General features: G+C 45.6%; 1 protein-coding gene across 3 annotated transcripts in view; it reads left to right on the forward strand.

Moving 5' to 3' along the window:
- Nucleotides 1-297: 297 nt before the first annotated feature.
- LOC120982490 (cholesterol 24-hydroxylase-like) overlaps nucleotides 298-16,227 on the forward strand; it is a 74,356-nt gene continuing 58,426 nt past the window's right edge. For 2 of the 3 annotated variants that reach the window (XM_040412681.1, XM_040412680.1), the window contains exons 1-7: nucleotides 298-515; nucleotides 8,442-8,721; nucleotides 8,913-8,990; nucleotides 10,112-10,193; nucleotides 10,533-10,603; nucleotides 10,967-11,053; nucleotides 11,240-11,378. In XM_040412681.1, coding sequence (XP_040268615.1) covers nucleotides 8,591-8,721; nucleotides 8,913-8,990; nucleotides 10,112-10,193; nucleotides 10,533-10,603; nucleotides 10,967-11,053; nucleotides 11,240-11,378 — 588 coding nt within the window. In that variant the 5' untranslated portion in view covers nucleotides 298-515; nucleotides 8,442-8,590. Of the gene's footprint in view, nucleotides 516-8,441; nucleotides 8,722-8,912; nucleotides 8,991-10,111; nucleotides 10,194-10,532; nucleotides 10,912-10,942; nucleotides 11,054-11,239; nucleotides 11,379-16,227 lie in introns of those variants that run through there. The other variant, XM_040412682.1, reaches the window with a different exon arrangement.

The following is a 16,227-nucleotide window of genomic DNA, read 5'->3' on the forward strand; positions in this document are numbered from 1 at the left end:
CGTCTTAGTGTGTGACTCCCCCTGGGGTGTGCCCTGTACTCGGGTAGTATCACCTATCAGAGATAATAAAACCAGAGGAGAAGCAGAGGACATCACGGGGCCCTCGCCGCCGGCTCAGCGCTCGTTGCATCTAATTTGTTTTTCTTCCTGAACAAATGAAGGTAATAAGGAGAATGAGATTCCCTTCTCGGGGGGAGAATCATGTGAGACAATGGGGCACGGCGGGCGCCGAGAGAGTGATGAAGATGAAGGAGATTAATAATTGTGTGCACCGAGGGACGAGCGGGAGATATCAGGTGTGCACAGCGCTCATATACACCGATCAGCCATAACATTAAATCCAGTGATTGTGAAGGGAATAACATGGATTATCTGGTGTCGGGGGGAGGTATATTCGGCAGCAAGTGAACCGTCTGTTCTTAAAGTGCATGAAAATTAAGCAAGCGTAAGGATCTCAGCAGCTCTAACAAAGACCAAATTGTGGCAGAAGAGTGGATCAGAACATCTCCAGAATAGTAGGTGCAGCGGACCACAGGTGACATGGGCAAGGGGTCCCTTTAAGGGAAAGTGTTTTTCGTGATGCCACTTGATTTGCAGCGCACGGGTAGGCTCGACGTCTGGGGGATCCCTTGCTCCTTAGGAGGTTTCTACGAAATATGTCCCTCTTAGAGTTCAAGTAATCGTGACGCCAGTTGCAGTTAAGCAACGAGGACATGGAGTCCCCTTTGTAGATGGTAGTGTTGGTACCCAGGGTAGGATTGCCAGAGTGGTGTAGAGTGGCCTACAATGTCTCTGTAGATGTTGTATACACGCGTCACGGTGTTCCTACCAGGATATGCTTGGATTCCAGGTCCGAAGCAGTGCAAAAATGGGATGAATAACTTGGATGGTGAAGGAGGTAGAACAAATGGAGTCCAGACTTTGTAGTAACGTTGAACACAGCTTTACTTGGCATAAACGGTAATCCAAACAGTTTCCAGACTTTATCTTGGTCATCAGCAGGTATTGGCTTAACTTTGGCAGGCAAACACTTCTGCAACAATCTCAGCCCTGCTATGCTGTAGCCTCCTCAGCCTGCTGTGCTGGCTGGAGTAAATAGGAACTTTTCCTCTTCTGCTGGAGCTTAGCTGTCAGTAGTCTGTCTCTTATTCTAATCCTAGGAACTTCTTCCTGGCTTCAAACTTACTTGGCTAGAGGTTATAGGCAATGCAAGTCCAGGAGGGGACAAGCAACCATGTAGCACTTGCAGGCAGGGCCCGCAAGCTCTGCTGGCCGACATACAACCTCTCCCCAGGATGGGGAAGGCTAGACACCACCTCTCCCTGAATCACTAACACTAAAACTCCTCCCTCTCTAGAGAGGGCTGGAAGGGAACTAGAAGGTTCCTCCCCAGGGAAACTATCTCTGCCTTAGATGCCGCCATCTGCTGGTGAACCAGGCACATTACGCTTTAACATTACATTTGCAAGGAAATTCATACATACACATTGCAGGATATGGCAATAAACATCTAATATGACACAGGATCACACAAGGCAGATAGTGGGGGGTACAAAAAGAGGTGGTAATGCAACTCTGGGGCGTTACATAGGTCTTGTGGGGTGTTCCAGGTATGTGGTGGTTAGTACCTACCAAAAGTGGTCCAAGGAAGGAAAACAGGTGACTGGTGACGGGGTCATGTTCATCCCAGGCTCACCGATGCATGTACGGTGAAGGCGAGTCCATCTGGTATCATCCCACAGAAGAGCTACTGTAGAGCAATGTGCTGACAACTTTCCTACTGTTCATTATAGAAAGTTGTCAGGATACACAGAGCTTGTGGTGTGCGGGGCTTTGTAGATGCAGCCCGGTCAGTGTCAGCCCATGCTGCCCCGTGTCCATTAAGAAATGTGCATGAGCACAACTGGAAGATGAAGCAATGGAAGAAGGTGGCCTGGTCTGATAAATCACATTACACCATGTGGATGATGGGGAGTGTGTGTGTCACTTACCTGGGGAAGAGATGGCACCAGGTGCACCATGGAAGAGGAGAAGCCTTCAGAGGCAGTGAGATGCTGGAAATTTGTGGCAAACCACTGCCTTTTTGCCATGTGATTCTTGGCTTGTCCGTTTTGAAGCCACAATGTTTTTTTAAATAAATGATTGCTAACTTCCACATGGTTTGTGCAGGTAAAACAGCTGAAATTCCCAGCAATCTGTGGCCTCCTAATGTACAGTCCTAAGCATTTCACAATTTCTCCACTAGGTGGAGCACTTTACTATGTACAAGCCTGAACAGGGCCGAATGATCAGAGGGTTATAGTAAAAATACAGTATATAAAAAGTATATTAACCTCCACTATACCAGTCTGTATGAAATACATTGCCGTGTGTCTTAAGGTGCCCCCATACGGTCAGGTTTTTTAATTACGTTTTTTCTAGCCAAAATCAGGAGTGGATCATAAATGGCTTCAAAAACTGCAGCACTCACAAAGCTGATCGGCGGGGCTCCTGGGTGCCGGGAGGATAGGTTATCACTATTAAAATCTCTGAAAACCCCTTTAAAAGGTTGGTCGAGGATAAGAAAAACTTGGCTGCTTCTTCCAAAAACAGCGCCTCATCATCACTGAAGTTAACGGGCTGAGGGGCAGTACCACACACAATCTGTGGACAGCGGTGGCGCTGTTCTTACCGCTAATTTTGTTTTTCTAAGCGTGGACAACCCCTTTAAGCCCCCCATACAGATAAGTCAGCCAAACCTGCCAATTTCAGGCCGACTATCTTACATGTATGGAGGCCTTCTAACTTTTATCATATGTCAGGGGGAAGAAGGATCGGGTATGTTGAATTTCAATGGCCGAGCTGTTTGTTTTGAAGTGAGATATGCTGCAGTCTGGCAGCTACTTGTTCCCACAACACATGCACTCTAGGCCAAGACAAGCATGCATGTGTACTGGTGACGTTAGGAGGAATCACTGCCAAATGAGGGTTCGGCCAACAGTCTTTTGGTGTATGGAATCTTTTAGGACTCCTTCATGTGACTATGATATGGGCACTTTTCAAGTAACTCTGTGCTGATTGGTTCAGCTGAGTCCTGGGAAGTCCGGGCATTGCAGCCATAATACAGATGGTTAGTATCATATACTGTTTTACATTGGTGCAGTTCCCCTGTTGGCCAGCAGATGGCAGCACTATATATTGGTGATTTCCATATTCTTTCTAGAAAATAGCTGAGCATGCTTAGGGTCCATTCACACTTCCGTAATTTGGGTCTGCATTCGTCCCGCAATTTGCGGACCCATTCACTTTCAATGGGGCTGGAACGGATGCAAATCCACATTTCCTGGATCCGCATCCGTTTTTTCAGGATCCGCATCAGTTTTTTCGGGATCCGTTTTTTCGGGATCCGCAATTTCGTTCCTGGAAAAAATAGAACATGTCCTATTCTTGTCCGCAATTGCGGACCAGAAAAGGCATTTTCTATTATAGTGTCTGTGATGTGCGGATCCGCAAATTGCGGATCGCACATTGCAGGTGTCCGTGTTTTGCGGATCCGCAAAACACTTACGGACGTGTGAATGGACCCTTACTGTGGGAAGCAGGAAAAATGAGCAAGTGTAAGGATCAATTTGTTATTTGTCATAATTACTGTAATGAGACGTTCTGTGCTGTGGACTAATTCACTTCTCAAAGCTGCTCTGTATGTGCATTAGCACCCGGGGCAAGCCAAGTATTGCCCCCCCCCCCCCCCCCACCTGTGTCCACGCCCCTTTTTACAGACAGTGTAGTAGATATCTCTTGCAGTCCTATGTAACACCACAGATAGCACAGAGATAACTCTCTGAGTACAGATATTGGAGTAGATGGGTGTGAGCCCCCAGAATTCAGAACACGCAGTGTGACCTGGAATCTGGGGCCAGGATGCGGCAGTGTGGGCCAAATTCTATATCCACCCTCCCATCACTACAGAACATCCAGGGTAATACAGCGCCCCATACCTCTTACATCCAGCGTAATACAGCGCCCCATACCTCTTACATCCAGGGTAATACAGCGCACATACCTCTTACATCCAGAGTAATACAGCGCCCCATACCTCTTACATCCAGGGTAATACAGCGCACATACCTCTTACACCAGTGACGTCTCTTTGATGTACAGTCGTGGCCAAAAGTTTTGAGAATGACACAAATATTAGTTTTCACAAAGTTTGCTGCTAAACTGCTTTTAGATCTTTGTTTCAGTTGTTTCTGTGATGTAGTGAAATATAATTACACGCACTTCATACGTTTCAAAGGCTTTTATCGACAATTACATGACATTTATGCAAAGAGTCAGGATTTGCAGTGTTGGCCCTTCTTTTTCAGGAGCTCTGCAATCCGACTGGGCATGCTCTCAATCAACTTCTGGGCCAATTCCTGACTGATAGCAACCCATTCTTTCATAATCACTTCTTGGAGTTTGTCAGAATTAGTGGGTTTTTGTTTGTCCACCCGCCTCTTGAGGATTGACCACAAGTTCTCAATGGGATTAAGATCTGGGGAGTTTCCAGGCCATGGACCCAAAATGTCAACGTTTTGGTCCCCGAGCCACTTAGTTATCACTTTTGCCTTATGGCACGGTGCTCCATCGTGCTGGAAAATGCATTGTTCTTCACCAAACTGTTGTTGGATTGTTGGAAGAAGTTGCTGTTGGAGGGTGTTTTGGTGCCATTCTTTATTCATGGCTGTGTTTTTGGGCAAAATTGTGAGTGAGCCCACTCCCTTGTATGAGAAGCAACCCCACACATGAATGGTCTCAGGATGCTTTACTGTTGGCATGACACAGGACTGATGGTAGCGCTCACCTTTTCTTCTCCGGACAAGCCTTATTCCAGATGCCCCAAACAATCGGAAAGAGGCTTCATCGGAGAATATGACTTTGCCCCAGTCCTCAGCAGTCCATTCACCAGACTTTCTGCAGAAGATCAATCTGTCCCTGATGGGTTTTTTGGAGAGAAGTGTCTTCTTTGCTGCCCTTCTTGACACCAGGACATCTTCCAAAAGTCTTGGCCTCACTGTGCGTGCAGATGCGCTCACACCTGCCTGCTGCCATTCCTGAGCAAGCTCTGCACTGGTGGCACTCCGATCCCGCAGCCGAATCCTCTTTAGGAGACGATCCTGGCGCTTGCTGGACTTTCTTGGACGCCCTGAAGCCTTCTTAACAAGAATTGAACCTCTTTCCTTGAAGTTCTTGATGATCCTATAAATTGTTGATTGAGGTGCAATCTTAGTAGCCACAATATCCTTGCCTGTGAAGCCATTTTTATGCAACGCAATGATGGCTGCACGCGTTTCTTTGCAGGTCACCATGGTTAACAATGGAAGATCATGATTTCAAGCATCATCCTCCATTTAACATGTCAAGTCTGCCATTTTAACCCAATCAGCCTGACATAATGATCTCCAGCCTTGTGCTCGTCAACATTCTCACCTGAGTTAACAAGACGATTACTAAAATGATCTCAGCAGGTCCTTTAATGACAGCAATGAAATGCAGTGGAAAGTTTTTTTGGGGATTAAGTTAATTTTCATGGCAAAGAAGTCTATGCAATTCATCTGATCACTCTTCATAACATTCTGGAGTATATGCAAATTGCTATTATAAAAACTTAAGCAGCAACTTTTCCAATTTCCAATATTTATGTAATTCTCAAAACTTTTGGCCACGACTGTAGATGTTCTCTTTCCTCATCTTCTCCTTTCAGACCCTCAGACCAGACACCATTTTTCAGCCATTTCTCGTCTCTGCAGTTTGACAAAAAAAAAATCTTAGTTTACTACTTTTCCATCATCCTCCCATCTTCTGGACAAATCATCCTACCACCCCCAATACTGAGCCGCTATACTCCCCAATACTATACTGCAGAAACAGATAAACCCCCTGATAATACTAGTACCATGCAGATAGTGCCCTGCAATAATTATTAACACACAGTGCCCTAAAATAACTGCGCCCAGCAAATAGTGCCCCTGAGACTAATAGTGTAAACATAACGTCCCCCAAAATAATTGTGGTAAGCTGATACTGTGCCAGTGTGCCCCCCCCCCCTTCCCCTCAACGCTATGCCACTGGGGGAAGTAGACACTGTAACAACACTTCTGCTCACACTAGATTTTGTCATCCAAACATGCAAAGCTGAGAATCTACAAGATGATGTGATATTCTAACATGAACCCAACTGTGAGAGCATTCCTTAAAGGGTTTCTGTCACCAGAATTAACCCTCTTAAACTGTCTGACATTAGCGATGACATTAGTCAGCAGAATCCAACTCTGCTATTTTTATGTTTATTGATGCCCCCCTTACGGCACAATTCTTACTTTTGTAATATGCAAATTAGCCTCTAGGAGCAGGGGGGCGGGGCGTTGCTCCTGCTCCTAGAGGCTCTGTCCTCCCACCTCATTCCACGCCCTGCCATCCTTGATTGACAGGCCAGCGTTCGTCTTCTCCTGCCGGCCCTTTGTGGTGTTAAGCGGCACTGCGCAGGCGCGAGACTTACCCAGCACTCAGGGCCGACAGGAGAAGACGAACGCTGGCCTGTCAATCAAGGATGGCAGGTAAATCCCCTCCATGTGATGTCTCCTCCACTCAAATACATCGCACCTAACATCTGTACTTGTTCTGTTGGGAGTTTAGTGCAGTGTATTTGAATGGAGGAGACATCACATGGAGGTGATTTTTTTTTTTTAAAGCCCACCCCGGATCTCTTTCCATTCAGAATGCATGAGGACTAAACGGAAACTTTTTTGTCCAGTATTGAGATCCTCTGCCGGATCTCAATACCGGAAAAAAAACAACGCAAAAGTGCGAAAGTAGCCTAAAAAATACTTAAAAATATAATGCAGTTTTTAAGAAAAATACAGTATATATCAGACTGAAAAAAAAAAAATGTATATAAATATATATTAAATAGTATTTTTGTGTCCTTCCCTAGGTCAGGGCTTGTTTCTCTCATAGAGGTAGTATGGCCCTGGCCATGAGCCAAATGCAGCAGGGACATTTATGGATATGAAATGAAAGCTTGACGTCTCGTCATCGGTAATTACACAAGATCTGTGACCTTTGATCTCTCGTGCAGGGAAGCCGGAATTTAAGGTGTGTGGCCGTCATATCACTGACTGTATCGCCATGTACGGTCAATATTCCATATAAGTGCAGTGTCAAAAGTAAGACCTTAAAGGGACATTAGAGGTACAGTAAATGCAACCTTTTCTTCTCTGCTATCAGACTTCTCAATCTGGGGAGATTCTCGGTGTAATCTTCACTTAGATCACTGATGGGGACTTCACAAAATTTCTTCTCCCATAATCACTCCCTTATAGCCGTAGAACATTTCATATAGACAAAGGGGACCGCCATGGGTCATACAGCGGCCCCATATAGTCAAAGCTGTGCTCGTCTGAATCCAAAGACCATACTTGTATAGAGGACAGGTGCATTCTTTTATGAAAAAAATGGATCTGCAGGTAAAGTTGGGAGAATAATATATATTATATGTGTAGCAGGGGATCTACTGTGTATTATGGGTGAAAATATGTAGCATAACTATAAAAGGAGATGTTAATGTGAGAGCGATAAGAAAGCTGTGTGACTCAGGAAACTGGAGGCTCAAAGTCCATTTTTACGTCACCCTAAGCCTCTTGCACATGACTGTGTGTCCCCCGTGGCCGTTTTGCGGCCCGCCTACGCCCATTCACTTTAATGGGTCCACAAATCCGGGGATACGATGCGGAACGGAACCACGCAACGGAACGGAAGCACTACGGAGTGCTTCTGCGGTGTTCCGTTCCGCAAAAGGATAGAACTTGTCCTATCTTTTTGCATAACGGACGGATCGCGGACTCCATTCAAGTGAATGGGGTCGTGATCCGCAACAAGCGGCTGGCCCATGGCCGGTGCCCGTGCATTGCGGACCGCAATTTGCGGTCCGCAGCATGGGCATGGGCAGCACACGTTCATGTGCAAGAGCCCTGATGCAGTAACCTGAGCGACGTCTGCAGCACATAGATATTTCCTTCATAAAATCCCTAATGCGAAAGTCGCTAGAACACAAGTATAATGCCATATCTACTTGCCATATGCCATAGCACAGCATGTAAATACTGCCATACAGCACTCAGGAAAGCAACTATATCGATGCCAATGCAGTTTATCAATGTGCCACACAGGGCCCAAGCTATCCATGCACATACTTGCAGCATCATTATGCAGCCATATACCAACCACAACCAGGGGCTCATGGGCCCTGGTGCAAGAGTGAGGCTTGGGCCCCCCTTCCCTCAGTGCTTTGTGTGTCTTCTTATGCAGCACAAGGGTCTTTGGGCCCCATCAGGCTCCTGGGCCCGGTAGCGACTGCTACCTCTGCACCCCCTATAGCTACGCCCCTGACCACAACCATATACTGTCCCCTCTCCCTATAGACTCCATATATAGCCCTCTCTCTATGGACTCCTGACGCTTCCTGGATGTGGAGAACCTCCCCCTCCTCGTAATGTTCTGTGTGCAGCAGATAAAAGACAGACGCCTGAGCTCGGCCTGAGGAGCAGAGCACTCTGTGTGGCCCCTCGCCATGTGGACTCTCATATCATGGGCCCTACTGCTGCTGCTGGGACTGGCCGCTGCCTTCTTCCTGCTCTACTGCGCTTATATCCAGCATACCCACATGAAGTACGACCACATCCCGGGACCCCCCAGAGACAGGTGAGGGCACCTTTTTTAAATTTACTGACAGGTCGTATATTTACTGACGCATCACTGTGCGCTGTCCACAGGGATAAATGTCCCCTCTAAGAAGCACTTTATGCTGTATTTACTGCACTTTTGAATTGTTATATGTGTGTTTTTTTTGCTCTTTATATGATGCTGGATGTGTTTGTTTCTTTATTGCGCAGCTTTTTAATGGGCCATACTCCCACAATGATGAAGCTGGCCAAAAACAATGAACTTGTCTACGATTATTTCCTAGACTGGTAAGTGAACGATTGCCTTAATAGCAGTAGTGATGGGGGCGCTGTTATGTTGAAGTCTATGCAGAGAACGGTGGTGAAAAGTGGTACTGCAAGGGGCAAACAAAAACAAACCAAAAAAAAACCTGTAAACTGCAAATTACAGAAATAGCCGTAGATTCTTTTTTAAACTGAAAGGGGTTGTTTCATCTGAAACACTGATGGCATATTGCTAAGATATGCCATCAGTGTCAGCTAGGTGCGGGTTACACCAAGGAGACCCGCACCTATCTTCAGAATGGGCCCCACAAAGTGAAGGAGAGCACACCATGCCTGTGCAGCCACCCTCCATCAACGTCTGAGCTGGTCCCATCCCTTTAAGGGGGTTGGATATTGGGGGGGCATATCGCTAGAATATGCCCCCAATGTCTGATAGGTGCGGTTCTGTCCAGAGAAGGGAGCCCGCATAGTGAAGGATGGCACACCGCGTATGCGTGGCCACCACTTTTCATTCATTTCTATGGGAGTAACGAAAATAGCCGAAAGTCCCATTGAAATGAATGGGAAGAGCACTGTGCAAGCGCACCCTCCACTCCAATCACTTCTATGGGGCTTATGGAAGTAGCCGAGCCATCGCTTGCCTATTTTCAGAGATCCCATATAATTGAATGAAGGGTGGCCACACATGTCACTTTGCAGGCTCCGTTCTAAGGATAGGCGCGGACTCGCACTTGTCAGACATTAGGGGCATATCCTAGCGATATGCCCCCAATATCCAAAATAAGACAACCCCTTGAAGGAAAACAGGGGGTAATGCATGGCTAACGTGCGGCTCCCCAGCTGTTGTAAAACTACAACTCCCACCGTGCCCGGCTGATAGCTGTAGGCGGTCTGGGCATGCTGGGAGTTGTAGTTTTGCAACATCTGGAGAGCCTCAGGTTGGCCATCCCTGGCCTGAGAGGATGGAGCATGACACAAGGATCACCAAAGAACACCAACGAGAGAATCCCAGTGTCATGCTCCGCCCCCACAAATTCTGCACCAGACATCACACAGTATATCAGTTCTGTCCCTCTAAGCCGTTTATCATTATGCTATTAGGAATTCATCTACTCATCTTGCTGCTTGTTGATTTGTTTGCACAGTACGGAAAAATACGGCCCAGTTGTGCGTATCAACGGCTTCCACAAAGTCTTTGTAATTGTTTCCAGCCCTGAAGCAATAAAGGTAAGGTTGTTGAAACTGGGGAAGGGGGGGCAACATTAAAGGGATTGTCCAGGAACTTACTGAAACAGCACCACATCTCTCCAGAGGTTGTTTGTGGTATTGCAGCTAATGAGCTTGAGCTGCAATACATCATACAGCCTGCATAATGTTGTGGCGCTGTTTTCGAAATTGTTGCTTCCTCCAGATGCTATGACAGGAAGGCGATATCTCACCGCTACCACTGTCTTCCATATTAGCTATCATGGAACTCATTTCTCTTTCACTTGGGTACCCAGGTGAACCCCCCTCTCCCTCTCCGCAGACCTGACGCTCTCTGTATGTGTCTGTGTTTCGTTGCAGGAACTTCTGATGACCAACAAACACCCAAAAGACAAATTTTATGATCAAGTCTTCAAGTTATTTGGAGTCAGGTAAGTGACAGAGAGGTCCAGGCAAGATTTTAAGTTATCCCCTCTCCACAGGTGAGGTCCAACCGCTAGGTCACCCACCACCAATCTGAAGAATTGGGGTCCTGTGTGCCCTGGTATGAGCAGAGCGGTGACTGAGTGGCAGCACTACTGCTCTAATCATCTCCATGGGACTGCTTTGGATGTGCTGAAGATATGGAGAGGCCTGCGTCTCTTCATAACTTCGGCGGATCCTCCGCCAGCTACGGGCTTTTATTAAGACCGGCGTCTAAAACCCTGGTCCTAATAGATGTGCCCCCAAATATTTTAGCTTTTTTTTTGCCTTTTTGTTATTTTAGATTTTTTTTTGCCTTTTTGTTATTTTAGATTTTTGGGAAAAGGATTGCTGACTGAAAGGGATTATGACCACTGGCACAAGCAGCGAAGAATCATGGATCCTGCCTTCAGCAGACCGTAAGTGCAATACAAGCGGGATCACATGTAATCCGCTAAGCGAGGAGCAGTAGGAGCCAAAACCACCACGTGAATGCAGCTTAATTCAGGCTTTATATTAGAACGTGTATCAAGAACAAGTAAAACCAAGATGATCTTCTTGGGACCGCCATCAAACTCCCTGCTGATGATGACATTGTTTTCCAGGTATCTAATGGGGTTGATGGGAACATTCAATGAAAAGGCGGAAGAGCTAATGGAGAAGCTGGATGAAAAGGCAGATAATAAAACAGAAGTTAAAATGCATGACTTGTTGAATAGAATGACCCTAGATGTGATTGCCAAGGTAAACACTGTCTGCAAAACCTATAGCTACAGTCTCTTCCCAGGTATTGAGGGAACTTGCTGTAATACTGCCCTCTATGTACCTGAATATAACTAGTATAATACTGCCCCCTATGTACCTGAATATAACTAGTATAATACTGCCCCCTATGTACCTGAATATAACTAGTATAATACTGCCCCCTATGTACCTGAATATAACTAGTATAATACTGCCCCTATGTACCTGAATATAACTAGTATAATACTGCCTCCTATGTACCTGAATATAACTAGTATAATACTGCCCCCTATGTACAAGAATATAACTACTATAATACTGCCCCTATGTACAAGAATATAACTACTATAATACTGCTCCTATGTACAAGAATATAACTACTATAATACTGCCTCCTATGTACAAGAATATAACTACTATAATACTGCCTCCTATGTACAAGAATATAACTAGTATAATACTGCCCTCTATGTACCTGAATATAACTAGTATAATACTGCCCTCTATGTACCTGAATATAACTACTATAATACTGCCCCCTATGTACCTGAATATAACTAGTATAATACTGCTCCTATGTACAAGAATATAACTAGTATAATACTGCCCCCTATGTACCTAAATATATTTACTATAATACTGCCCCCTATGTACAAGAATATAACTACCATAATACTGCTCCTATGTACAAGAATATAACTACTATACTATACTTTTTATTCCTTTTTACCTTTCCCCCCTTTCTCCTCATTTTCCCTGCTCTGCTCATATATTCTATGCGCTATCTAATACTTTCCTGGGTATCTGGCTCTATCTCCCTCATACACGTATGTTGATATGTCGTCAATTGTAGTCGCCTCCCTAAATGCTCATGGGCTGAACGAGCCATGCAAAAGGTCTCAAATTATCTCCCTTCTCCTGAGAGATAAGGTCTCAGTTGCTTTCCTACAGGAGACTCACTTCAGGACAGGTCGAATCCCCAACCTCCCCCCTAAGAAATTTGTTCAGTGGTTCCATAGCACAAATGACTCAGCTAGTAAGGGGGTTAGTGTGGCTATACACAAAAATCTACCATTCAAGCACACCGCTACCTCAGCAGACCCTGAGGGTCGGTACATTTTTGTAAAGGGTGTTTTAAGTGATTCACCGGTTACGTTTGCCAATCTTTATGCGCCTAATAGAGGCCAAGTCCCATGGCTCGTTCAGACCCTTGCTGCATTATCCTCCTTCTCAGAGGGCTTATTAGTATTAGGGGGCGACTTCAATGTTGCTCTGGAGCCAGCGGTGGACACCTCGGCGGGTAAACCCTCTGTATCCTACAGGCTCTTGAAAAGAGTAAAAATTTCCTTGAGGAAACTTAAAGTATTAGATGTCTGGCGGGCCTTGAACCCCAATGGCCGTGATTACACCTTTTACTCACATGCTAAATTATCTTTCCACAGATTGGATTATATTTTCATGTCTGGTTCGCATATACGTAATGTCTCTGGAGCCCGGATAGGTAACATAACAGTATCTGACCATGCCCCTGTCATTGTTAACTTTTCCCTCTCTGAACCACAGAGAAAGGAGCGCGTGTGGCGTCTCAATGACACCCTGATTCTAGATCCTAGGCATGCAGATAAACTCAGGGCCTCAATATCTGAATTTTTTGCGATCAATGATACCCCAGAGTCGCCTCCTTCTCCTTCTATACTTTGGGAATCCCACAAGGTGGTCCTAAGAGGGGAGCTCATAGCTTTAGGAGCTTTTGTGAAAAAACAAAGGACATTGGCCCTGGACGCCTTACTGGCGACCATATCCCGTTTAGAATCTTCCCACAAAGAATCTCGGGCTATAAGCACCCTAGCAGAACTAACTGAAGCCAGAACAAAACTAAAAAATCTATTGAATGTCACCTCAGCAAAGTTGATACTTCGTGCCCGATTTAAGGCCTATGCGCATGGGGATAGAGGAAACAGACTGATGTCGGCAATTGCCAAGAAGCAGTTTTCTGACTCCTTTGTTTCCTCTATTAAAGACTCCAAGGGCGAAATACATAGGTCAACCCCAGATGTCGCCAAAGCATTTTGCGCCTTCTATGAAGCATTATATAATTTACCACCCCCTAATGGGACTACCCCGGGAGATCTAAGCGAAGCTACTGATAAATTCCTGCAGTCTCTAGACCTTCCTTTTGTATCCCCATCAAAAATCTCCCTCCTGACTAAGCCTATTTCTGATTCAGAGGTTCGCAAGGTCCTCATGTCTATTCCATCGGGTAAAAGCCCCGGCCCGGATGGATTTTCCATTGCATACTATAAATCCTTTCAGGATGTGTTAATCCCACGTTTCAGGAACTTGTGCAACTACCTTCTGACAGGGGGGTCTCTTGCTCCTCATTCCTTAATGGCGCACATCACTGTCCTCCATAAGGAAAACAAGGATCCAACATGCTGCAGTAACTATAGGCCAATATCTTTACTTAATAATGATGTGAAGTGGTGGGCGAAGATTCTGGCAACCAGGCTTCAAGATGTCCTCCCCGACATTATACACGGGGAGCAAGTTGGTTTTGTCCATGGCAGACAGGGGTCGGAGAACACGGTGCGACTTCTACATCTGGTGAATTGGGCCAAGAAATCCTCTAAACCTCTGGTCCTGGTGAGTACGGATGCGGAAAAAGCCTTCGATAGGGTCAGCTGGCTCTTTATGTCGCGGACCCTGTCGAAGTTTGGCCTCCCAGACCAGTTTATTAGTGCTGTCAACACCCTTTACTCGGCCCCCTCTGCCATGGTCAAGGTCAATGGAGCTTTGTCCCCACCATTTCGCATCACCAATGGAACAAGACAGGGGTGCCCCCTCTCCCCGGCTTTATTTGTGCTGGTCATGGAAACCCTTTTGTGTAAAATTAGATCAGACCCTATTATTAGAGGCCTCCAGATTGGCCAACAAACACATGTTACTGCAGCATTCGCGGATGACCTTTTAGTCATGACCTCCAACCCTGCAGAAGCCTTGCCCAAGTTGTTGAATACTTTTGAGGACTTTGGATTTGTATCCAATTTCAAAATAAATTATGGGAAATCTATGGCACTTAACATATCCTGCCCTCAAACTATAATTAATAATCTAAAACGCTCCACCCCATTCGCCTGGGCCTCCAGAGACATTACATTCTTGGGAACACATGTTTCGGCCAATATTCAGGACCTAGCCTCCCTTAACTTCGCTCCACTCCTGCAAGAGGTTCGCACTCACTTACAGAATTTGAGGCTCCCTTTTGTTTCTTGGATAGGGAGAAAAAACTATCTGAAAACTTTTATTCTCCCCAAATTTCTTTACTTGCTGCAAGCCATCCCCATATGGCTGCCAAACTCTTACTTTTCAGAGGTCCGCCGAGTGTTCACACGCTTCCTCTGGAATGGCAAGTCACCACGCATTGCATATTTTATTCTCACAAGAGATAAGAAATTTGGAGGCTTTGGGATGCCTGATGTAAAGTTATATTATACTGCTATCCAGTTATGTAGGTGTATAGCTGTCATGACCCGTAAATCCAACTCCCTTTGCTCACGGCTTGAATCTATACTACTCACCAACCAGGATCTGCTCACTCTATGGGGTGTTAGACTCTTTTCAGCCAACCATTACGCTTCATCCCCGGTTTGGAAAGGAATGCTAGTAGAATGGTCTAAGATGGTTAAGTCCCAACAGTTTAGCTTTCCTAATCCTTGTATGCCTCTTAAATTGTTGCAGAGCTATATTCATCCTTCTGTGTCAAACCCCTCTGGAATTTGGTCTAGGCTTGCTGGCTTGTCCATGCGGGATGTCCTTCTTCCAGATGGTAGTTTGCATTGGGATTTAATTATGGACCGCCCTGAAATTAAGACTGCTCCATTCTTCCACTTGGCAGATTTTAGGAGAGATACTAAGTTATGCGTGGGAACCCTTGCTAGTAATAACTCCCCCTCCTGGCTTGAGAAGAAAATCCTGGCTCCTAGGCCCCCTCTTAGGCCATTATCCCAGATGTATAAGGAAATGCTTTCCTCCTTGCCACCAGAGCTGGGGTACTTGACTTCCTGGGAGCGAGAGCTTTCTATGACCCTGACGGAACCGGAGAAGGCCTTTGTGTTAGCTCATTCTCACGGCTTTAGTCGTTGCGTAAGAGTTCAGGAGAATTCTTTTAAGCTACTAAGTAGATGGTATAAAACTCCTGAATTCTTGCACAAACTCAATCCTGAGGTACCTGAGGTGTGCTGGAGATGTGGCATAGAAACTGGCTCATTATCACACATCTGGTGGCTTTGTCACAAGATCCAACCGTTCTGGAAATCAATAGAATCAATGATCAACAGCATCTGCAAAACTAAAGTCGTTTTGGATGCTAAACTTATCTTACTATGGTGCCCTAATACCACGCTAACTCCCGCCAAAAACAACCTCCCTACAATGCTGATCACAGCAGCTAGATTACTGGTTCCCCTTCTGTGGAAAACAGACTCCCCCCCAAATCCTAGTATGTGGATGGATAAGGTAGACCAAATTTACCGCTTTGAGGAATTGGCGCACTGGGAGACAAACTCTCGCCACTGTTTTCTGAAGTTATGGTCCCCGTGGAAATTACATAGGAATTTCACATGATAGAGCAGAACCCTCCCCTTCTTGTCCCCCCTTTTCCTCCCTTTTTCTTTCCTTTTCTTTCCTTTTTTTTTTTGTCTCTTGTGATGTATATTTCTGATGATGATGATGACAGCTGGTACTGTTTACACATGACATGTATGCCAAATAACTATGGTGACTTTTAATGATATTGTACCGATGTCCTGTGTGGGCGTGTGGCCTTATCTTCTTACCTCAATAAAAAGAA

The sequence above is a fragment of the Bufo bufo genome, chromosome 11, assembly GCF_905171765.1.
Source record: "Bufo bufo chromosome 11, aBufBuf1.1, whole genome shotgun sequence".
Classification (NCBI taxonomy): domain Eukaryota; kingdom Metazoa; phylum Chordata; class Amphibia; order Anura; family Bufonidae; genus Bufo; species Bufo bufo.